Source organism: Procambarus clarkii, chromosome 39 (assembly GCF_040958095.1).
Source record: "Procambarus clarkii isolate CNS0578487 chromosome 39, FALCON_Pclarkii_2.0, whole genome shotgun sequence".
Lineage (NCBI taxonomy): Eukaryota > Metazoa > Arthropoda > Malacostraca > Decapoda > Cambaridae > Procambarus > Procambarus clarkii.
Window position 1 is genome coordinate 41,779,537 of NC_091188.1, and position 25,740 is coordinate 41,805,276.

General features: G+C 41.0%; 2 protein-coding genes across 3 annotated transcripts in view; both read left to right on the plus strand.

The window, feature by feature from the left end:
- The window catches only part of LOC123760250 (non-lysosomal glucosylceramidase), a 60,620-nt gene extending 40,191 nt beyond the window's left edge, over nt 1-20,429 (plus strand). For both annotated transcript variants that reach the window (XM_069338415.1, XM_045745746.2), the window contains exons 10-16: nt 3,979-4,101; nt 5,064-5,308; nt 6,545-6,630; nt 7,044-7,359; nt 9,298-9,404; nt 11,649-11,840; nt 13,893-20,429. In XM_069338415.1, coding sequence (XP_069194516.1) covers nt 3,979-4,101; nt 5,064-5,308; nt 6,545-6,630; nt 7,044-7,359; nt 9,298-9,404; nt 11,649-11,840; nt 13,893-14,186 — 1,363 coding nt within the window. In that variant the 3' untranslated portion in view covers nt 14,187-20,429. The remainder of the gene's footprint in view (nt 1-3,978; nt 4,102-5,063; nt 5,309-6,544; nt 6,631-7,043; nt 7,360-9,297; nt 9,405-11,648; nt 11,841-13,892) is intronic.
- A 3,259-nt stretch (nt 20,430-23,688) lies between these two features.
- LOC123760251 (acylamino-acid-releasing enzyme) overlaps nt 23,689-25,740 on the plus strand; it is a 246,343-nt gene continuing 244,291 nt past the window's right edge. The window contains exon 1 of the mRNA XM_069338417.1: nt 23,689-23,712. The gene's annotated coding sequence lies outside the window, so the exon portion shown is untranslated. The remainder of the gene's footprint in view (nt 23,713-25,740) is intronic.

Consider the following 25,740-nt stretch of genomic DNA (forward strand, 5'->3'; position numbering starts at 1 on the left):
GAGGGATGAAGGATGGGTGGATAGAACATGGGGGAGGTTGAGGTAGGAACTGAGGTAGAGAGAGGTGAGCGGGAATAGAAAACGGGGAGCGAACGGGAAGAGGGGAAGCAGGAGGGAGAAAAGGGAGGAGGAGGAGGAGGAGTAGAGTGATGTAAGAGGAGAAATAATAGAGAGTAGGGAGAGTTGACTGACTGTTGTTCTATCTATGATGTTATTATTCTAAGATGTTATACAGTACTGATATTAATTTTACTTTACATATTCTAATATATAAGCTGCCACCACCTGTCTCATTCACAAACTAAATCTTAATTCCACTTAAAAAATGCAACAGGAACACTGCTTAATTTCTCACTTGTTCATCTAGTTATTTCTCTAGCCTTAACTCTTACTTGAGGGGGACATTGATTCAAAAAGAGGACTGAACAAAAGTCAAGCTTGTTATTCTACACACAGACATTTATTGAATTTAATTATTTCAAATTATTTAAATTTCCATAGTTCTTACTATTTAACATTTTGACGTCCTATTATTTTAACACTATATTGACCAAATTAAAAGGGGGGGGGGATCACCCACTCCATACACGCCCACACCATTCATGGCTAAATGGTTCAGACTCCACATGCTTGTCACCACTAAGACACACTTCTAGTTAAAGACAATGCATAACTGAACTCTCACCTTCTCAACTCAGATGGATGCACCCTGAGGGTACCTGGGGTGTCACCCGTCAGGGTGGGAAGACTGGCTGGTCACCTTCTCTCTGTGCAAGGCGGTCACTAACTGCTCAAAACACCTCGCTGGCCGTGCCCGGGGTGGGTACTCTCGCAAGCCAGTACAACGGGCTCCTTGTTAAATAGTACTGCTGACAGCACAAGCTGGGCTGGCTCGCTCTTCCACTACCATCTTGCTCCTCACAATTACCCACACACACACACCCACAATTACAACTCACAATTATACATGAAAGAGTGCAAAATACTTGCACTGTTACATTATAGTAAACGCTTGGGACCCTGGGAAACCCCTGGGGGTGCGTGGGTCCGATGGATGTGACCCCGGAGTTCCCCCTCGCTTCCAGTGAGTTTGAGGGTTGCTCTCGCCCCTTGCCTCGGGATGACTTTTTGTTTTGCCTCCGTCTGCTGCCTGTGGGGTCGGTGACACCTTCGACCCGGAGTCCTGCGAGTTTTGTTGCTCATTGTAGCACGGTTACCCAGTTGTGTGCTGACTAAGCGGGTGCAGGCAGCAGGGGCGTTGCACGTTGAGCTTTGGTGGTGGCAACGCTCTCGTTTGTTTGTTCCCCGGTTCGTTTGCTCCCCAATACCGTTTTGGTTCGTGTTGGGACTTGGGGATGTTGGTTACTTCGGTTCCTTCCATGCCCTCTTGTCTTTCACCTGGATTCCCCCTTCCTAGCTCCATTCGGTTCCTTACCGTCTGTGGGTTCGGGGTCGGGGTGGGGTTCCATCTTCTTTTTGCCAACTTGGGCTTCTTTGGTTGTCGCACCCGAGATCTTCCTGCGGCTTCGCCTTTTCCTGGGCTTGGATGAGCCTTGTCGGGGCTGATTACGTTCTGCCTCGCGTGTCTCGCCTCCGGTTGGTGGTCTGGTGGCTTCGTTGTTGGTGTCCCACCTGCGTGTTTCTTCTTGGTGGCTGTATGGGGTATTTTGGCGGTCCTTCCTTTTCCTCCTGTTCCTTCTTAGGTGGCTGTGGTTGTTAGCGTCGGCTTGGTTTTTCTGGTGGGGGTTGGGGGCCGTTATCTTACCCCCATACTGTTGCTTCGCTTCGTGTGGCGCTGGCGAAGCCGCTTTGGCTTGCTTTCGGTCTTGGTGTTGCTTCTGCACCGTTAGTAAGCTGTCTTGTGCGTTGTTTCACCACCTCTGTTTGTGCGCTGCTTGTACCGTCCTGGTCTCTGGTCAGCGTGCTCTGTCTTCTCCTCGGTTGGTGGTGCCCCTTCGGTTCAGGTTTGTTTTTCATCGGCTCTTTTTTCCTGTTGGCATTTGCCTCTGGGGGGTCAGGTCGCTGGGCTTCTTGCTCTCCTCCGCAGGGGTTTCTGCTCCTTCGGTCTTGGCGTTTTGGTTGTTCGGTGGCAGCCGTCTCCATCTTTTCTGGCACGGGATGGGGCTGCTGTGTTCCGGAGGGGTCCTTGGTTTGTTGGTGCTTGGTTGGTCGGGCCGGGGGTGTGTCGTGTTTTGTGTTCGGTGGCGGCCCTCCTCTGTTATTTGCGTGCCGCGGCCTTTATGTCCGGGGCGCGCTTTGAGTTGATCCGGTTCTGTTCTTTCCTGTTCGCATGTGAAGGTATCCCGGGTTGTCCGCCGTGTTATTGTGGCTAGATTGCCTGTGTTCTTTCCTCATGCCTTTGGCATTCATTCGTGGCTTCACTGCTCTTGCTACCATTTTGGCGGCGTGTCCTTGCTGCCATTCGGGCATGGATCTTTTGGCGTTCGTACAGGGGCCTTGCTGCTCGTTGTCTCGTGTTGTTCCCGGGCCCTTTTGGGGCTGTGTCGCCTTGGGTTGGCGTTTGCTGCTGGTTGTCTCGCTTCCATTGAGGAGTGTGTGGTGTCCGCCTCCCAGTTCTGTCCCTTTGACCTTCCTCTGTGGGTAGTTAGCTCCGGGGAGCCGACGGGGCTCCCCCCAGAAAACCAGCGTTGAATGTAATGAAACGCCATTTTCTGTGTGAGACCCGGAGGCTCCCCGGCAACCCTCCCTCCCTCCAGTCGGCGGTTTTTCATGTGTTTTGACATCCAGCTTCAGAACTGATGGGTGGATAGCCAGCGTGAGAGGCCTGGGGCACCCCCTTCCCCCTCCTGGGGAGGGGGGAGCTGCGCAGACAGCGGCGCGGTGACGTGTGACGTCATAATAGTTTGCTTGTTTTCTGTTGGGGAGTTCTATCCACTAGTTTGGCTTTTGGTAGCAATTTTAACCAGAATAGGGGTTTGTCTTGGAATGCTTACCTTTCTGGATGCTTGACCCGGTCGATGACAGACATAGAATGCTTCCAACCACACTGGGGTTTCTATAGGCCATTGCTCCCCTTGCCTCTCTGAGGGGGCCAGGTTCTGGCTGTGGTCCCTGGTAGGTCCTAGAACTCCATACACATGACTGATGCCAAAGTCTGACATTAGCTTATCAGCTGGTATAGCTCCAGGGAGCATCCGGGTCTCACCCAGAAAATGGCATTTCATTACATTCAATGCTGGTTTTTTACACTGAAAAAACTAGGCCTGGGCAGGTAAGTGGGGTGGCTACCACACCAACCCTGATATATACTGATTAGTAAATATAGTGTTGAACTGTTGAACCTGGCTTGAGTCAAGAGGACAACCTCTGTGCGAGTGCTTCTATGAATGAGAATTTCAGTCGACTTTTTAAAGTCTAAATCAGAATTAACCACTGTGGTTGCAAAGTGAGCTCTCATTGGCTTGTTTGGAACCACTGAAGGCCGGGAAACACGTCGCATTCTGGTCTCGGGCTGGGTTCAACCTGAGGATTCACCCCAGGGCAGATTATGGACATTGTACTTCACTCTGCAAGCCAGGGATATCATGTGTGACAATTTTATCTTCTCTTGTTCATCATTTTTTAAAGTATCTTTGTAACACATGACAAGCCTGTACATAAAACATTGAAGCTGGGAGGACTACCATTTGAAACTAAGTTGGTCACTTTGGCAATTAAATGCTGGTAGACAGGTTGACTATGCACTACAGTGCTGCTCATTTACATACTTCCACATAAGCGATGTATGTCTTAAGCTAGCTTTGTCTATACTGCTTTCCTATTTTCTCTTCACTTGTTAACTATAAATTAAACATTATGTTCCCATTATTGATGTAGCACTTGCAGAAACTCTCACTACATGACGTACCAGCTCTTATCCTCACATTATTGATGTAGCACTTGCAGAAACTCTCACTACATGACATACCAGCTCTTATCCTCACATTTTCACTCATTTGGTAAATTTGTGTTTTTCAGAGATTTACCAGACTGGTTTAAGAGTGCTGTGTTCAATGAGCTGTACTTCATATCAGATGGTGGATCAGTCTGGCTAGAGATGCCACAGCCTGTAAATACTTCATTGCCTTCATATGATTCACGGTGAGTTAGACTGTAGACGAGTCGCTTACAAAGAAAAATTGTTCTTTCTATTAGCTCATTGCACAGAATTATTCCTAAGGCAAGATCACTAAATACCCCATTGTATTAGTCACTGATTGTAAGGAGAGGAATGGCATCTCACTCCAGTGCAGCAGTGATCATTTAAAACTCTATTGCTGGATGATTCTGGTGCTAGAAGTCCATTGGAGATGAGTTCAGCCCCAAATAACCATAGAAAGTAAACCTGTAAATACTCAAAACATTTCCAAACCATACTTAGCATCACAGGGATTACCAAGTAGTCTTCTGACCCAACTGCTAGTTTCCCAAACTAGCCGCTGCTTCTGACTGCTATCAGATGGCAGCACTCAAGCCCCCTGTGATGTCAAGTAATGCATAACAAACTCTAGAGTTTTTATGAGTGAACTTTCTGCAGTGACTCTAGGTTAGAAATGAGCTTTACTCCAGTGAATTGCTAGTATCAATATGACTTGAGAGAATGGTATGAAAAGATCCCTGTTGCACCACCGCACCAACACTGCAACTGTTGCAACAATGCAATTTCCTATCACCCTTTCCTGACACTTGTTATTCTGCCCAATTGGACATTGAGCAGTATTGCCTGAGGGAACATCTGGGTGTCTTGAATAGAAAGTACTGTAGTTGTGCAGATGCTTTTCAAGTCACAATAACGGCAGAAAACAAATAGCCAAACCAACACATATGAAATAAAATGTCAGTGATGACATTTAGGTCCGTTGTGCACCAATATCGAGACAAAACGGTTTAAACTTGGTAAGGGCCCAGGATGGACCGAAACACTATCACCTTTATTTTATTTCATAATGTATGGGCTGGGATATTAGTGTTTCTTATTCACTCAAATCTGATATTCATATTTTAAATTAGATGTTTTATTAAATATTTTAAAATCTTTCATAAAGTATGGCTCATCTCCACAGGCCTGAATTTGGTCGATTTGCATACCTGGAAAGTCACGAGTATCGCATGTACAATACATATGATGTACACTTTTATGCATCGTGGGCGTTGGTGATGCTCTGGCCTGAACTGCAGAAGTCACTGCAGTATGACATGGCCCAGTGGACGATATCGGCCGACCTCACGCCACGCACTCATCTTTTTCGTGGAAATAAAGGTGTCAGAAAGTTGGCAAATGCTGTTCCTCATGATGCTGGTGATCCTGGTGAGTAAACATTCTTATTGAGACATGGATGCTGTAGGTGTTATCACACTAAAAGCCAGCTGGCATGTAGTGATTATCTTTCTGTGCTACTGTTTAAAAATCTTCACTTAATTTTTACCTGTATTGAACACGTGCTGGTCATCTCAATGGTGGTCCACTGTCAACTATCATCTTTTCCAGGATTAATAGACACTGTTAGGTTACGGAATGATTAATTTGACTTGTTTTATGTAGGTTATTGTAATAATAATAATAATAATAGTACTACTAATAATTTATTTCTAAGACACAGAGGCTAATATTAGAGTGGTTACTTTTGTTGAGTGGTTAAATGTGGATTTTCAAATACAGTAGACAAAATACAGTATTTGTTTTATAAAGTCAATAAATATGCTCAGTGTTTCAGGTATGGCTTATTGAGTTGATTGTTTTTTAGATTTATTGTAGTAATACTTAATAGATTAATAACAAGAATCTATATGCATCTGAATAACACACACGTGGAAACACGCACAAACTCATAGTTGTCATCCTGTAACTACACTTGGGTAATTACTCTTGGGTAACACACATGAACAACTTTTTCACGCTAGTGGAAAGTATTTTTTAGTGATAATTATAAGTACAGTATATTTCTATATATTTTGCTCTCAGTGGGCAGTGATGGCCACGAAAATCTCTAGTGTTTCAAGAGTGACCCTCGAGTTCCTGTGCCCCGAGGTTGTTGAGGTGGAGGTGCCACTGAGGCGCCACCCAGAAAGTAGAGTTTCATTACGCTCAGTGTGCAGATGAAGAGTCACAATAACGTGGCTGAAATATGTTGACCAAATCGATTTGATTTGGACTTGATTTCAATCGACTTGAGAAAGGTCCAGGACAGACCGAAACGTTGTCGTCCCTTCACCTTGTAGTGTGTGGTCTGGTCAACATACTTTAGCCACGTTATTGTGACTCATCGCCTGCATATGTTGACCAAAGCACAAACTAGAAAGTCAAGGGACGACGACATTTCGGTCCGTCCTAGACCATTCTCAAGTCGAAACGTCGTCATCCCTTCACTTTCTAGTGTGTGGTTTGGTCAACATTACACTCCGCGCTCTTTATGCAACTGTTATTTCTTTAGGCTTTGATCCTAACGTATGGCTTCAATATTTTCTTGTAGCTATATCACGTATTTGTGATTTCTTTGGGAAATTTTGTTTGCATGCTTCTATATCTTCCCTAATTATCTTTCAGAGGATGAGCCATTTGTGCGAGTTAATGCCTACCAGATACATGACACCAGCTTTTGGAAGGATCTAAATCTTAAGTTTGTTTTGCAGGTAAGACCACTTGCTAAGCAGTCCATTCATTCTCTGAATTGATCACTTTGTACAAAAAAGTGCAACTATTTTGCCAAATTAGAAATGTATGAACCCGAGCATCCTACCTAACCTGTTGAGGCCGATGCATAGAAAAGGTTAATATTGCAGTGCTTTGAATTTGACTAACACTTGGCAATTTTAACAGGTTGTTAATTGCGTTAAGAATATGATGTATCGGGTGAGAGAACAGGTTGTACTTAGATGCTTCAGTATGATAAACAGCTGCCTATCATGTCATTGGTGTTGAAGCCACAGTACAGATTACAGAATAACATTAGTATGTTTTAACATTGATCACTCCATAAGTATTTCAATAGTTGGTATTATTTTCTTTCCATTGCAGTGTATTTTACTGAAAAAAAATATTTCAGGTTTTCAGAGATTACAGTTTCTTTAAAGACCAGGATTACATAACACACATGTGGCCTGTATGCCGAGCCGTGATGGATCGCTGCTTTACCTATGATCGAGACGGTGACGGGCTAATTGAAAATGAAGGGGAAGCCGATCAAACATATGATTCTTGGATCATGCATGGGCCTTCCGCTTACTGTTCCTCACTATGGGTGGCAGCTTTGGCTGTCATGGTGGAGATGGCTGTTAAACTTAATGATGAATCTGAGGAGATAAAGTTTGCCGAAGCTCTTGCTAAAGCCAAATTAACACTCCAGGAAAAGCTATGGAATGGTATGTATACTCTGTATCGTATTATATATTTTATACAACAGATGAAACAAATTCTCTCTTTTGCTCACTGTTGCACACACACTCTTGCACTCTCCCTCCCTCTCCTTGTTGACATGTTAAATAAACATGTTCCAAATGTGGGTCAACCTACGTGTGGTAATTGCTGATGGAGGTAATGTTCTAAGAGAATGGCACGACCAGCATGCGGCTGTTGATGGCAGAGCACCTTGTGTTGCAGTTGCTGACGTCTGGTTGCCTATGAAGTTGGGCCAGGTCGGGAATTTTGAGAAAATTGACCTTGTACATAACGATAAGCTCCTCAACATCTCTCTGGTGTTGAAGGCTCTGATGTACTTTCCAGTCCAACCAGAATGAGTCAAGACTGGAGTTTAGTCTTCTTGTACAGTTCTCTACCTTGTTCATATAAGGTTTTGCAACCCATGATATCAAGAAGGCGAGAAATGTGCCACAGGGCTGTAAGTTTTTTGGCCAACTTGCATGTCGGGTTTAACATGTGGCTTTTCATGTTCATTGAAGAGTCATACTTTTACCCTAAGATGTCAGCTGGATCACTGAGCTGCTGTTAGGGTTATCCCAGGGAGGGTTCGGAGTGGGAAGGTTCAATGTAATGTGTGGTATGTAATGTCTAGCTTTTTATTTGTTTGTTAATCTAAATGTTGTTGTCTTGTTTGTTAGTTATATTCTTGTCAAGTAAACTCGGGAACCACAGAGGGTCCCTCCAAGAATTAAAACTCTGAATGTAATGAAACTCCCTTTGTTGGTGGGTCTCCAGTAGCTTCTCATCCTGTTTGCTTATCACCTGTGGATTTGTGGGATTTTGCATAGGGTAAGTGAAGGAGCCAGCTGCTTGAGACCCCAGATGAACTGGGCTGCCATCTTAGGGTAAGTGAAGGGCAAGCTGATTCAACCTGGGCTGCCATCTGGTGACAATCGGGCACATCAGGGTTAGGGTATTTACCCTGCAGCAAGGATTCTTTGTCTTGTTTACCTAGACGTCCCCAGTTTTCTTCAGACAGTTGTCCATTTTCTGTGCCTATGATTTTATGGGAGGTTAAAAAACAATTTTAGTCAGTCTTTAATCCACAAAGCTCACCTATGCCTCCTATTTTTTTTCCTGTGGGAAGTTATTCAGAATGCCAAAGCCCTCACCTGTCATTTTTCACTTCCCCTTTATTGATGGTTGTTATGGATTTGGAGTCGAGAGGATTCAATAGTGCCAGGTTGTTTCTTGTTGCTACATTTATCAGCTGGGTAGTTGCCTCTGCTCAGTTGCTGTGACTGTTAACAGTCCCAGTGGGCTGTATCACTCATAATGTGCTTTGCACATTAGTAAGTCTCATCTATTTGCCATCCCTTTTTCTGGGTGTGCGCTTTTTGTCACTATTTAGGACAAGTCTTGAAGCGCCTGCTCCATGTCATGCGTCCTGTTCATGTCGCATGATACCCGTCCTGTTGGGAAGAGTATCCCAGTCTTCTAAGATGAGTAATCCAGCCTGCTGCGGGTGAGTACCCCGGCCTACCAAGATAGGTGCTGCAGCCTGGCAAGATGAGTTTCTCAGCCCACAGGGTTGAGTGCCTCAGCCCAGCAGGTCGTGTGCCTCAGCCCAGCAGGTCGTGTGCCTCAGCCCAGCAGGTCGTGTGCCTCAGCCCACAGGGTTGAGTGCCTCAGCCCAGCAGGTCGTGTGCCTCAGCCCACAGGGTTGAGTGCCCTGGCACATTAACTTGAATGTCTTATCAACCTTGACTGATTAGGATTTTGCTTTAGGAAGCAACCATGTGGGATAGCTTTAAAATGTTGTTAAATTGCACAGAAAATAACATAAATACAAATGAATTTATTATAATCTATTGCCACAGATTTTTCCCCCCAATGTTTTTCAGTTACATTGTATTAATAATTGTCCATTAAACTTGCAGGTAAATATTACAAGTTCGATTGCTGTGATGCAGCTCACAGTAAGAGCATCATGTCAGACCAGCTGGTAGGCCATTGGTACCTGTCTCTGTCCAATATTGGTGTCGAGGTCAGTACCCAAAAAGGTCATTATTGGCATGAAAATATTTTGAATTTTTATAATTTTGAAGTTGTAGCTCCTTAAAGATAAATACTTTTCTTGATGGCTTAATAGACTACAATATACAACCTCTTTTGAAACTACATTATGTATTTCTACATGTCCCTTTCTGCTGTTTTTAGCAGTTTATGAAAATTGTATACTTAAGTAAAAACATGATCTTTTATGTCCACAACAGTAAATTTGTGTATGTTTGACAAATAGTTTCAATGAGTACTATAATTTTTGGGTTATAGGTTGAATATGATGTAATAGACCAGACTGATGCCTCTCTTCTCTAGGTAACAGACTTGACTTTAAATGACCTTAACGTCACTTACTCTGTCTTAACTGGTCGTTAGTTAACGGTTATGGTGTTCACCGTTGTTCCCTACTGTAACCTGAGCCCAGTGCTACAGGTACAACTTGGTGATTGATAACCAAATGCCACGTGCGCTAGGAAATTCTGATGCCACGGTTACCAGTACACACAGTCCATAACTAGTTAAACACAAGATGAAGTTAGAGAAGATTCAGAGGTATGCCACCAGACTAGTTCCGGAACTGAGTGGAATGAGTTACGAGGAAAGGCTAAGGGAGCTGAACCTCCGCAGTCTCCTTACCTTAAGCAGTCTCCGTGGTGTAGTGGTAAGACACTCGCCTGGCGTTCCGCGAGCGCTATGTCATGGATTCGTATCCTGGCCGGGGAGGATTTACTGGGCGCAATTCCTTAACTGTAGCCTCTGTTTAACGCAACAGTAAAATGTGTACTTGGATGAAAAAACGATTCTTCACGGCAGGGGATCGTATTCCAGGGACTTGCCCGAAACGCTACGCGTACTAGTGGCTGTACAAGAATGTAATAACTCTTGTATATATCTCAAAAAAAAAAAAAAAAAAAAAAAAAAAACCTCACAACCCTGGAAAGCAGACGAGTAAGCGGAGACATGATAACCACCTACAAAATTCTCAGGGGAATTGACAGGGTGGACAAAGACAAATTCTTTAGTGCGGGTGGAACACGAACAAGGGGACACAGGTGGAAACTTAGTACCCAGATGAGCCACAGAGACGTTAGAAAGAATTTTTTCAGTGTCAGGGTAGTTAACAAATGGAATGCATTAAGTAGTGTTGTGGTGGAGGCTGACTCCATACACAGTTTCAGATGTAGATATGATAGAGCCCAATAGGCTCAGGAATCTGTACACCAGTTGATTGACAGTTGAGAGGCGGGACCAAAGAGCCAGAGCTCAACCCCCACAAACACAACTAGGTGAGTACACAAAACCTGGGTTATACCCAAAGCTTATTATAGAGACATTAAACAGCTGCCACCACCTTCCCTATTAACCATGTAATTAAACTAAGTAACTGCAGGGAAGGACCAGTCAATAGCCGTAGGAATACCAAGAATGTGTATCCCCATTTAAATCGAAAAGGAGAGAGTTGAATTTACTTTAAATGCTGCTTAAATCAGACAAGGAAGAATATATTTAAAATATGCGAGTGCTTAGAAGGTCCACAGGAAGCTTATAAAACCATAAACTAGGATCTTAAAAATCATAAATAATAATTGGGGAAAATTGGCTCAACACCATAAAATTCAATAAAATCGTTTATTACCCCCAAATATATAAATAAACTGCAAATTCCTAAACTAATAATTTCTAAAGTTTATAATTAACTAAAAGGTGCAAAGACATGCAACTAAATGGCTCCTACCTAGAACTGAAAAAGCTACAAGGAGAGGTTAGATGTGTTAAATATAACGAAGATGAAAGAAAGAAGTGATATGATCACTATGTACAAAATAGTAACAGGTATAGATAAAAGTGACAAAAAAGAATTTTTTGAAAACTGCAACATCAAGAACAAGAGGACATAGGTTCAAACTCAGGAAACAAAGCTGCTGGACAAAAATAAGAAAGTTCACTTCTGCAAAGAGAGTGATAGATGGTTGTAACAAGTTAAGTGAGAAGGTGGTGGAAGCTGCCACCTACTGTTCCATCAGTAGTTTCAGAGTGTCGTATGACAAAGAGTAAGTTGAAGACTGGGCACCACTAGCATAGCTCTCATCCAGTAACTACACTTAGATAATTATTATACATTATGTACTGGGTACATAATGTATACTGTTCATATATGGTAATACATTATGTGCATTATGTATTACCATATATGAAAATTTAGGGCTTTCAAAACTTTTTCCTTTAGGTCTTTCAGCGTGATTGTGTCAAATCAGTGCTGAAACTTCTCTATGAATATAATGTGCTGCAGTTCAATAATGGAGAAATGGGTGCAGTCAATGGTATGAACCCAGATGGTAGCATTGATCGCTACACGCTACAGAGTGAAGAAATGTGGGTGGGCGTCACTTATGGCTTGGCTGCAACAATGATCTTTGAGGTAAGCCAAAGTATACAACTTCTTTCTAAAAGAACTTAGTTTGATGATTAAGTTTCAGTATTATTATGTCATCAAGTTTGTCATCAGCATTATTATCCATGTGATTAACCCTTTGGCTATAACCTATGTACTTGAAAATACAAATAATTCACCATTGCTGTAAAAAAAAATCTAATTTGTTTTGAGTCATGGGACAGAACAAGTGTAGATGACTTTTACCTCTTGTTAGCAGGCTTACAGCTCTACTATCATACAGTTGATTTTATCCTTTGCCCCTCTAGTTTTCCCTGGAACACAATCTGCCAACCAGTTTACAACACGGTTGAAACAAATAACCCAATTCCATTCTCCTGGACTGTATGGGTCTGGAACTGTGGACCCCATGCATGTGAGGCCGTAGCACTATCAACACTAGTGCTGGGTTATTTTAAATAACCTTACCTTTAAATTTCTTACATAAATTTGTTAGACGTGCCCCATACTATGTATAGTTGGTGCTGTAGTGTAGTGGTCTACGTTCTTGGCTCACTATCGAGAATCTGGAGGTCAGCTGATGCCTGTTAACATAGCAGTAAATAGGAGGCCTAGGGAAACATCTATAATCCGGATAAGTTTCCTGTTCCCAATTATGAGAATTGTGTAAGTTTCAACCATGGTTTGTAAAGCTACTGATAAATTAATATAAATAATTCTAGCCTTAAATAACCATTTAGGCTGTCCCATGAAATGCCATAGTGCTGTCGCTGTCCACCCCTGTCTGTCGCTGTCACTGTCCACCACTGTCTGTCACTGTCCACCCAGCTGTCAGGCGCCACCCGGGCGGTGGACAGCGCTTCGGATTCGTAGCTCTGAGGTTCCGGGTTTGATCCCCGGTGGAGGCGGAGACAAATGGGCAAAATGTTTCTTTCACCCTGATTCCCTTGTTACCTAGCAGTAAATAGGTACCTGGGAGTTAGACAGCTGCTACAGGCTGCTTCCTGGGGGGTGTGTAACAAAAAGGAGGCCTGGTCGAGGACTGGGCTGCGGGGATGCTAAGCCCCGAGATATCTCAAGATAACTTCAAGATAACCATACCCACACATATGAAGTGAAATGAAACAACATCATTGCGGTCTGTCCTGGACCCTAATGTCATAACCTTTTTTCAGCCACATTATTGTGACTAAATTTACAGTCTTGCATAAACACACTCTGTTCTCTTTTTATAGTAATGCACATATACAACATACTGTATACACTCCTCTCATGGACTTGTTTTTAACCTGGACTTGGGTTCATTAGGGCTGTCTAGTGAAACTGCAAACAAAAGTTGTTATTCTACCTCAGCTCATCTGAAGCCTACCTCTAAATTTATTTTTTTGTGGTGAATGATCTTTATTTAAATCTAAATATAGTACAGTAACAGTCATATAAGAAACAGGATTAGCCAGTAGCCAACTGTGTGCCAGAGCCTACATGTGATCAGTTGACCTGATCTCCCGTGTATCAACCTGTTGTAGCGAACAAGTTCCAGATGCGAGTCAGCCTCAGAGTGAATGATCGCTGATGGAGTGATGTTCTTGAGAAAGGCAGTTCCAGCATGAGGTCTTGTACATAACAGTAAGTCCACCAACATCGCAATGGTGATGGAGGCTTTGATATTCAGACCATTCCCACCAGACTTGGTCAAGACCAGAGATGAGCCTTCTTGCATGGTTCTCCACTTTGTCCAACATTCTGATAAATGATGGAGGGCAGGCAATCCAGGAGAGGGAGGGGTGCAACCTCAAGATGGGAGCGAACTAGTGCTTTTTAAAATGTTTTGCAGCCCCTGCTGTCAAGAAGGTGTGAGATGCACAGTAGGGGGTGTAAGTTTCCTTGCTTCCTTTCGGTTTAGGTTAAGCACATGGCTCTTCATTGTCATAGAAGAGTCAAATTTCATGCCCAATATGTCCATTTCATCTTTGAACTCTGTTTTTGCCACCCATTTGCAGGCATGGCTGATTTACAATGTGCAGTCTAGTTAATTTGCAGAATATTCAGTAAACTTAGTTAATGGTCTTATTATTTTAGGGTATGGTTGAAGAAGGATTTAAAACGGCTGAAGGAGTTTATCGCACAGTGTACGAGAAGATTGGCCTAGGTTTTGAAACTCCTGAAGCTTTGTATGGGGAGCGCAAATACAGAGCTATTGGATACATGCGCCCTCTGTCTATATGGTCCATGTATTATGCATACTGCCTGCAACAGAAAAAGAAGGCAACAGAAAACGAAGAGAAGGCCTCAAGAGGAAGCCCGTCCCCCATTCTGTCAGCCGGATGTACCAGGGATATGGCATTCGACTCGTCAAGTGATGCATCACAATGAATTGTTTGGGTGTTCTATAATAGTGTTTGATATTCAGTAACATATTTTAGATACTGAGCATGATGCATTGTGCATTACATATTGTGTGCTCATTGAGATATTATTCAGAGGGTAATAACTTATTGGACAATAATGAGTGAGAATTATAGAACAAGTGTTATTTAGTGTACAATGTGATGTGAAAGAGAAATAAGAACTAGTGTATTGCCAAAGACAATTTACTTTTTCTCAAGTGTACCTCAGTTTTGGAGTGAAGTGTAAAGCTATTAAATGTTGGATGAATAGCCACAAGCCACTACACTGCCAATGCCAACTGTATACAAGCAGCTTTAATAAATTAGCACTTTACTCTATTTGTCATTTTTTACAGATTTCAAAACAGCCTTGGCATTATTTCATTGCCAAGTGTGTGTGTGTGTGTGTGTGTGTGTGTGTGTGTGTGTGTGTGTGTGTGTGTGTGTGTTAGATGTACAGGAGTCAACCTAAAGCTATATTTTTCAGCCAGGTTGTATAAAGAGCTCAAGATGGATAAAAACTTTAGATGAATTTATGTAAATATGATGTGCATTATTTATAGCCTCCAGTTATAAATATTTAATTATTGTTATTAGGTATTCCTTAAACTCTTAAAGGGATACATAATAACCACTCTTGAGCCACTGTAGACGTCTGCATTTATACAAGAATGATGTTAAACTCTTGAGGTTCATTATACACAGAGATCACATTAACGTGATGCATCAAATGAACAAATCCACAAGGGCCGTGACGAGGATTCGAACCTGCGTCTGGGAGCATCCCAGACACTGCCTTAATCGACTGAGCTATGACAGGGTTAAAAGAGTTAAAACCAAAGTTCTACTGAACTTACTGGATCCCGTAGCCTCTCCGAGGCACAAACCCTGTCGTAGCTCAGTCGATTAAGGCAGTGTCTGGGATGCTCCCAGATGCAGGTTCGAATCCTCGTCATGGCCCTTGTGGATTTGTTCATTTGATGCATCATGTTAGTGTGATCTCTACGTGTAATGATGTAAGGGCGAAGAAGGAGAACGGCCTATTGACATAGCTCGGGTGCAGGGGGAAGTTGTGTAAAATCCTGGTTTGTGCCTCGGAGAGGCTACGGGATCCAGTAAGTTCAGTAGAACTTCGGTTTCAACTCTTTTTAACCCTGTCATAGCTCAGTCGATTAAGGCAGTGTCTGGGATGCTCCCGGATGCAGGTTCGAATCCTCGTCACGGCCGTTGTGGATTTGTTCTCTTGAGGTTCATCTTTGACACCCACCTCTTTTGGTTGTTGCATGCCCGGTACCTATAGACTCAATGTTGACCAAACCACACACTAAAAAGTGGAGAGACGACGACGTTTTGGTCCGTCCTGGACCATTCTCGAGTCAATTGAGTGGACCCTTCACAATCAACTTGAGAATGGTCCAAGACGGACCAAAACGTCGTCGTCTCTTCACTTTCTAGTGTGTGGTCTGGTCAACATATTTTAGCCACGTTATTGTGACTCCTCGTCTGTATACTGTATAGACTCTATGCTCCAAGGACCTTATGTTAATCCAAGTTTTGTTGCAAATCTACTGGGGCAGAAAGAGGTGAATGCTCCTACATTTGCACTCCTCACTAGTACTGTCTAAACTGAATAATAGATGCCCCGCTTATTTGTTGACTTTGTGATGACTGCTATCACTGGAGATAACTTTATCTTATCTTTTTTTTGATTTCTTACATTTCTCTTGATGGGTGGACTATTGTCGGGTCTTTTATCATATTCTAGACACTGTAATTTAATATTAATACATTTGTACTTCATGATCATTTAATCATATAGAATAGAATTCCTTAAGACTGAAAGTAAAGCAGGAAATAATTTTTCATTATTTTAAGTCATTGTTATACCCAATTGTTATTTTGACTAAATAGTAGTAAACTTGAGTCGAGACATGACAATACAATCTTTGAGGTTTTGTATATGAGAAAATGTGCCCACCTATGCAGGGGCCAGATTCACGAAGCAGTTATGCAAGCACTTACGAACCTGTATATCTTTTCTCAATTTTTGGCGGCTTTGTTTACAATTATTAAACAGTTAGCGAGCTCCGAAGCACCAGGAGGCTGTTTATAACAATAACAACAGTTGATTCGGAAGTTTTCATGCTTGTAAACTGTTTAATAAATGTAACCAAAGCCGTCAAAGATTGAGGAAAGATGTACACGTTCGTAAGTGCTTGCATAACTGCTTCGTGAATCTGGGCCCTGGGATATTACACCAGCTAACCAGTTAAAATTCAAACAGTTTTAAGTTGACAGGTTTTTGGTTTAGTCTTATTTTTATTACTTTTGTAATTTGTTTTGCTGAGCTATCGTCTGAGTGTTATTTAAAGTTCACAATCACTAATGAAAATGTACTATTGCTAATTGTGAATGTTACATGATTTTATTTATTTTAATACTATAAACTATTTTCATTTATTTTACATCCATGACGTATTGGCATCCTTGGTGATATTTAGCGCCCTCTGATTATTTTGCGTATTTGATGGTGCTACATAGCCTTCCCGGTTTGGTGCCTTCTTTTGATAATTACTTACTTACTTTACATCCATGAGACTATAAACTTATTGGATTTCTTGGTCCAGAATAAACAAAGTTTTATTCACTTGGATCATTTTTAGATTCGAACCCGGGCCTGAAAAATGAGAGCACTAATCTAGCAAACACCTAACCCAAGGAGAGCTAAAAGTCTCTGTTGGGTACCAGTCAGACACTTCTAGTATCCATCGTTATTGTGTGTGCATCCATACTTGCTTGATACCTGCTTGATGGGGTTCCGGGAGTTCTACACCCTGTGCCTGGCCCGAGGTCAGGCTTGACTCCATGGTGTGGTTAGTTGGATAATGGTTTTGTAGCCTGAGTTTCAATCTCTGATGATCCAAGTTAATCAAATGCTACTTCCCATTGTATTATGAATGGAAGCCTATATAAACCAAGTGTTTCAGCCAAGAGTTGACACTTGAAGTTTGTTACTTCATTGCAACATAGGAATGAGTTGATACTCAAAGTGTGCGATACTTTGTGGCAACGGAAATGTGTAAGTCTGTTAAGTCAAACTTTGTGTCAAGTTGTCAGCTGGCAAAAATGATTGATTATGGTGATGCTCATGAACTGATCAGTGCCTTGTAGTGTTAAACATAATTTCAAGTGCAGATTTGTCCTTGTATAATAGTTTCCTGTCAGTCACGTTTCTAGCTTTTTTTATATGCTTAAATTTAGGCTAGTAGTGTATCCAGGTTTATTTGGCCATTTGTTTAGGTATTGCAGTAAATGGTTGTCTTTCAGTAGTATGTCGTTCATCAGTATTACTTTTGAAATAGGTGTTAGTATTGATCACGGTGATACAGTAAGTGGTAGCATTGTCTTGGTGTGGAACTGAAAGTGGTATCCTTTAGCATGGGTACAGTATGCATCGTTACTGCAAACATATTTACAGTAATGTAGCAGATGACAGGTCTTTGTTAAAATTTAATGGACTTGACTGTATAACATCAGATGGTACTTTTTGTGTGTTTTAAAATTACGTATATGTAAGTCCTGTGATGTTATTTTAGCAGATTTTCCATAATTTGAATATTCCTTTAAAATCCTAATTTATTTTTGTGTGTGTGTGTGTGTGTAGATATTTATTTTTGGGTTGGATTATTTTATATTGTGATGTAAGAATAATTTGTTAATGTTCCATTGCAAACTTTACATGTTTAGTTCTGTACTGTAGATGATTTGACTACAGACTGAGGTTAAGGTACAGTACGCCTTATAGAAGGAATGGTAAGTATGCAATATGGTAAACAGAATATCAGTTTGTTATAATGGTTACAATGGATGATGCATGTCATGATGACATCAAGGCCGGACAAACTGTAAGGCGAGACTGTAAACTGCAATTGGCAGAGATGTCAGGTTGTGGTAGGTGCCTATAGTCTAAGTCCATCTGGTGAGATGGCTCGGCTGAGGTGGTGATGCTCCTGGCTGCTTTGTGCTGATAGTGATCTGATGGTGTGTTATCATGCTCTTATATGTATCGGTTTGCCAGCTTCGCTCAGACCAGAGCTGCTTACAAATTGGTGTAGCAGTACTTGCTAGCAGTGCTGATGTAGCTGCTACAGTTTGGATCTGTATACTGTATAATGACTTGGAATTAACTTCCTAAGACAAAATGTCTTCCTTTTTGTATGATTTTGATGTGTTTGTGTGTGTGTGTGTGTTTGTGTGTGCACATGTGCATGTAGTTCATGGTTAAAAATAAATAAAAATTTTATACAAATTATTCTACAGTATTTGATGAGCTGTATTTTATTTTCCATTGTTCCTGGAATTTTCTGTAAACATATCTGAAAAATTCCAATTTAATATTTACAGAATGTGAAAGTGTTAATTGTTTAAAGGACATAAGTCAAGCTGTCTTGCTGTCATATTACTAGAACTAAAATCTAGCCCATGTTCACGGTGTGTATTCTTCAGCTACGAACACTTGATTATGATGCATATACCAAAGTATGTACCGTATATAAGTTTAGATTGACATCTATTGTTTGTGTTTTATCCAAGTTCTTTTAAACTTTCTGGATAAAATGATGACTAAATTATCCTAAGTTGCCACATTGTTGTGACTCAAGGTAATTATTATATTTATACAAATATTTATCCATAAAATATACTGTGTATAATAGCATATTGTACATATGACTTTAAGTACATAGAGTAGTAGTACTTTTGTATGACATCCTTATAGTGTTGTACTAGATAATGACAATATTATCTATGCAACCATGAGGAGTAGACATTTTAAGCTCACTTTGAAAGTGTTTTGAGTAGAGCTGTAGCAAGATTCTACCTAATACCCAGCATCATGTTGGATAGCAAGAGTGTGTGTGTGTGTGTGTGTGTGTAAGTAGAAGTCTAAATGAGATTTTGTGTCAACATTTTCATGTAGATGGAAGAGTAACACTTGCTTAACAGTACTTCATAATTAATCATGTGTTATTTAGGCACATTGTACAGATTATATTTTGTTCAATAGACAGATTTCTTCAGCATTAATTTAATTTCTGTTGTTGGTGACAGGAAGCCTGTGCTTAGGGTTATTAAGGTCCCTTAAAGTCAACTACTGACCTAACCCAGGATGCAACTCACAATAGTTGCTTAATGCAAGCATAACCTTCCACACAGATGATGATCAAAATAGTTATTTATGTTGATTGCTACAGTAGAGTCCATTAACTTCCACAGTGTGGTACATTTTGTGCCTTCCATGTTGGGAAAGAAATGGCGTCATGCATAAGAGATGGCATCATGCTCTTTGGTATCCAGAACATTTTTCATATCTTGTCAAATTTATTCTCGGCTTTAAGACAAAGCTGGTCATTGTAAAAATAATTAAATGTTAATGTAATTGTTTCTGAAATATCAGTCCCAACAAACATTCATTATCAGCTATTAAAAAAAAACAAGTACCCTAGATTTACTTTAAAGATAGAAATATGAACAAATTGCATAAATTAATAGTAACAGTTTAATTTCTGTTAACTAAAAATGAAAGGAATATTGTGTGTATATGTGTGTACGTATAGATGTATATATATTTTGTGCCTGATAACCAGAACTGCATTACTTGGCCTAGTATGCCAGGTCCAATTTGCCTAACAGGCCAAATGATTTTTGTTAATTTCAAATATTTCTTTCCAGATTGGTTCTTTTCTTACAATAATCTATTATATTAGGAACATGAATTACTGACTTAGTTATGTTAAGTTAGAATAGGTTAGGTAAGGTCAAGTTTCTTTGTTAGTTATGAATAAAAAAATATATCAAATATGTAATTAAAACTATCATTCCATAAGGAAATTTTGTTTTAAAAAATATAATATTTCAGGAAACTTCAGCTTTTCAGACAACTTGGCCTATTAGGTACAACATATATATATGTATATACTGTACATACATATATTTTATTTATTTATTTATATACAAGAAGATACAATGGGTCATTAAAGTACATATGCTGGTGGGTGAGTGATGCATTCTTGCACAACCACTAGCATACATAGCTGTGTACTTTACTGTATATGATACAGTCCTTGAATATTGGGAATTTCATTACTAAAAATACATTGTCCAATAAAATAATAGCTCAAATATTAAATATTGATGACATTGCAAATACAAAATAAATTGTAGCCAAACATTGAGTTATTTTTAATGATCCTTCAGTGATAACCTACAAGAGTTAACACTAACTTTTGTAATTGTCAGGAAATATTTGCTACTGCAAATATTTATCTACTCAAACTTAACAGAGGGCCACTAAAACTAGTGGCCTCAATGAGGACAGGAAGCAGGCAGATTGTCAAAGGTCCCCCCCATTTTCCTTGATGACCCTGTCTAGGTGAAACTTAAAACCTGACCAGTTTTGGCATTTACGGCTTCGGTGTGTAGGTGGTTCCATGGGCTTATAACTTTGAGGGTGAAAAAGCATCTGATCTCGGTCCTACATTAAGGTTTGTTGAGTTTTAAACCGTTGCTCCTGGTTTGTGTTACATCTGTCCTTTTGAAGAAATTGTCAGGATCAACATCCTCCAACTTTTTAAGTACAATATTTTAAAATTTTAAAGGAAAACTGCTGTGTCAAGCCTGGTTTGCAGTGTTGTTAGGCCTGTGGCCCTCAACCGTTACTGATACGAGACATGACTTTGCTAAGGAATGACTTGTTGCCCAGTGTTACACTTTCTCCAGAGCAGCTATGTCTTAATGAAGATGAGGTCTCCATGTCTGGATACAGTAGTCCAAATGTGGATGCACCAGAATATTTACAGTTGAATCACTTCCTTCTTTTCCTTAAACTCAAAGATACGCTTGATTATTCCAAGGGTTTGGTTTGCTTTTCTAACTACTGATCCTACCTGTTGTGCAATTTACAGTGAATTGTGAATTTTGACTCCAGTGTCTTTTTCTTCATCTATCTACTGCAAGGTAATCTTATTAATTTTGTAGTTGTGACGTAGGTTGTTATGCCCCACATGCAAAGTCTTGCATTTCTTGAGATTAAAAAAGCATTTGCCACTCTAATGACCTCTTGTCAATTCATACTGAATTGACAAGAGGTCATTAGACTTGCAAATGCTTTTTAACACTTTGCAAGGCTTCAATATCATTTTCATTTCCCACTTTACCATAGATTTTGTGTCATTTGAAAATATGATCATGTGGTTTATAATATTCTCATCTGTCATTGCTGTACATAACAAAAAAGGGTTGGCCCCAAAATGGACTCCTGTGGCACCCCACGTACCACATTTCTCCAGCCAGATTCATTCCCATTTAACATGACTGTCTGTTTTCTTTGTTTTAACCATTGTTTATCCATAATTTTTTTTTTTTTTTGAGATATATACAAGAGTTGTTACATTCTTGTACAGCCACTAGTACGCGTAGCGTTTCGGGCAAGTCCTTAATCCTATGGTCCCTGGAATACGATCCCCTGCCGCGAAGAATCGTTTTTTCATCCAAGTACACATTTTACTGTTGCGTTAAACAGAGGCTACAGTTAAGGAATTGCGCCCAGTAAATCCTCCCCGGCCAGGATACGAACCCATGACATAGCGCTCGCGGAACGCCAGGCGAGTGTCTTACCACTACACCACGGAGACTGTAAATAGTATTCTACCATTTATTCCAAGTGCCCAAATTTCTTTGCTAGTTTTGCATATGGTACCTTATCAAAATCCATGTTTTCTACATCCACAGAAAGTCCTTTGCCTGAGTAGCTGGTTACCATTTCCAAACATGTGAGCAGGTTTATAATGCAGGATCTATTTTACAAAACTGTTTGCTTTCTTTTTTTTTTTTAGATATATACAAGAGTTGTTACATTTTTGTACAGCTACTAATAAGCGTAGCATTTCGGGCAAGTCCTTAATCCTATGGTCCCTGGAATACGACCCCCGCGAAGAATCGTTTTTACAAGCAAGTACCCATTTTACTGTTAAGTTAAACAGAGGCTACAGTTAAGGATTTGCCCCCAGTAAATCATCCCCGGTCAGGATACGAACCCAGGACAAAGCGCTCGCGAAACACCAGGCGAGTGTCTTACCACTACACCACGGAGACTGAACCTACACCACCAAGAGACTGAGACTCTTGCTGTGAGTTGGTGAATGATTCCTTTCCTTAGAATTCTCTCTATGAGCTTGCAGGTGTGTGATGCCAAGCTGATAGGACAGTAGTTTTCAGCTGATTTTTTTTCTAATAGGCATGACATTTGCATATTTCCAAGCTATGGCTACTATCCCCTCGTCCAGAGATTTTCTGATAAGGAGTTTCAGTGGTAGGCACAGTTACTCTGTTGGTTCCTTTATGATTTTGAATTGAATTCCATCTACACCTGGGACTTTTGAGCCTTTTAATTTGTTAATGCCCTTGCAGATTATGTCGCACATTGTGGGTATATTTCTTAATTCATTCTCATCGCCTCCTTCAAACATTTGTGTGGGCGTTGGGATGTCATCTAACCTTTCTAGTGCACACTGATGTAAAGTATTCATTCTGTGTGTTTGCTGCCCCTTTATCGTCCATTATAACTTGGTTAGTCTCATCTTTTATCTGTCCTACCAAGTCCTCTGTTTTGGTTTTACTTCTATATAGTTCAGTATAGGCATAGAATGCCCTAAGACCATACTTTGTTTTGGGAAAGTTTTCTTTCATTGTTTCTTTTGGCTGATCTGATTACCTGGGTGGCTGAGTTTAGTGCCCTCTTATATATATACTGTATATCATAATCAATGATGTTCATGGATTTATATCTTCTCTAAAGGGAAAGCTATTCTCATATCACTTGCTTATATATGGTGCATACACCACAACTCCCTCCAATAAGATAGGAGGATGGAAAAACTGTTACCTGTAAATAGGGATAGGATTATAGCTTGCGTAGTTAGTGCTAATAAGTTACGCCATTAAGATGATGAGATAATTGAGCGATCATAAGGTTTACTCGCTACACATTCCTGAAGTTGTCGTTTATACACTACAAAACCTGTGTGTAAATCACGACAATTAACACGTGATGAAAAATGTGACAGTGTCAGACCACGAAGGTAGAATTGAAACAGGAATTTCCTTAAATACTTTTTTATTTAATAATACATCTTCAGAAGGGTGTTTCAATTCTTCCTTCGAGGTCTGACACTGTCACTACAGAACATGAACGTATTTAAACGTTGCAATGAATAATGAGAGCAATCATTATATGGCTGGCGTAATAAGAGGCGAGCATTAGAGCCTCTGGTGGTCAGAAGCTTAACTGTATTAGAGGTTGACAGTTTAGATATTATGGTGAAGTAAGAGTGAGACGTGGCGCTTCTGGGAGTCCTGCTTCTTAACGTCTGGCTCATTTGTGGACCAGCCGCCGTCTGGGAGTCCCCGTGTGGCAGCCGTCATTAATCAATCATAATATAAAAGGGAGTGTTCGGGTGTGTACTTCATATTGTTATTCGTTATTATTTTGTATATTTTATGTATTTAGACAAAATCTAGAGATGATTGTCAGGTGGCAGCCATAGGTGTAGCCGCTAGTTGAGTCATTAGGCCGCTGCTGGTGGCCTTAATAGTCATGCCAGTAGTTAGCCTTAAAGCCCAACATCAATCTTGAGGTTATCTTGAGATGATTTCGGGGCTTAGCGTCCCCGGGGCCCGGTCCTCGACCAGGCTTCCAGCTGTCTAGCTCCCAGATACCTATTTACTGCTAGGTAACAGGAGGGATCATCAGGGTGAAAGAAATGGTCACTGCTTGCATCACAAGCGGGGATGTTTCTGGCGGGGAAGAAAGAAACAATTGCGCAGCGCATCCCGCGGCGTTGCGCGGGCAGTTTGGGGCCGTATAAATACGGGCGAACAACGGGGCTCCGCCTCACTCCGCCTGCCCTCGCCGCTGCCCTCGCAAAACCCCACCCTCCCCCACCTTTTTGCAAGCGGCTGCTTTTGTACCCCCGTCATGCTTTGCACAGTTGTCCCGAATGTCTCCCCACTGCATGTGGGAAGGGGGGTGCAGCGCCGGTCCCCAAGTGTCCCGCTGTCCGCAGCTAATACTTTGCCCAGTCTAGGTGCTAGTAAGCCCTACTTGTAGTCACACCCCCTTCTCCTTATCCATTAGGTCTTTTACGGCCTCTTGGCCGGGTACATTACGTGTTATGTGGTCTCTCACTTATTAGTTATTCTTTGTGTCCTGCCTGTTATATCCTAGTGTTATATAATTACTACACATTTGCACTCGGCCTTAATTCTAGTACCAGTTAACCTTTAGGTTTCTGCAGAATTAGTTTCCATGTCACTATAGGCTAAGGTCTCATACTTACTACGGGTGTACCTTTTAAGTTAAATCTAGTCCTTGGAATTGTTACTGTTAATTCTTACTTTATATATTTACTTTATATATTTACTTTATATATTTTAATATAAACGTTATATATTCCTTAAATTATATTTGAAACTTTGTATATTTACATGTTCAATATTAAGTTTTATATAATATCAACTTTGTTAAGTCTATAATATAAACCGTGTTTAATATAAACTTTATATAATTACTTACTTTATGTGAACTTTATATATTTACATGTTCTGCAGAATTTAATCTTCAATAAACTGTAACGCCCCATACTGCCAGTATCTTTCTCCCCCTGGTCAGAAAAGTGCCCATTTGTTTCGGCCTCCACCGGGGATCGAACCCGGAACCTCAGGACTACGAATCCGAAGCGCTATCCACTCAGCTGTCAGGCCCCGTTAAAACAACCCATCGTTGTTTTAACGTTGTTTTATCAACCCCGTTAATCGCAGTGTGATTCATTCCCGAGTTTCGCTTCACGATTTTGCGTGTCATCCTTGCGCAGGGGCCATGCTTCGACATTTTGAGGAAAATCTGAATGACACGAGAAATTTTGGCCACAGATTGTGTGAAGATGGTGGGGGGAAAGGGGGGGAGGGGGTGCAGAGTAGTGCGGTGAGCATGATTCAGAATGATGGAAGGAGAAGGGCTCGTATGATGAATTGACCTAAGGTCCACCATCTACAGTCGCCTCGACGGGGACAGGAAGTCGGCGACTTGTCAAAGGTCAGCCTTCCTCCCATTTTATTGAGGATTTGTCTTGTGTATAATGTTAACAAGAGGAATGACTCGGCATTTACGACTTGAGTGGTTAAGCGAGTTCATGGATTAATAACCCTATTGGGGGGGGGGGGGGAACACACCTATTTTCTGTGTTACATTGTGGCTTGTTGAGCTTGAAGCTGTTGTCCAGTCTGTGTCAAATATGACATTTTAGAGAAGTGGTCTGTATTAATGACCTCCAACTTGGTCAGTATTATAAAGGTCTCGGCTGTTGTTTATTTATATAACTACAAGTTACATTGGGTTTCTGAGAGTACATAACATGATGTGTTGTTTATTAGACGAGCCAAAAACGAGCTATTATTTGTTTATTAGACGAGCTAATTAGACGAGC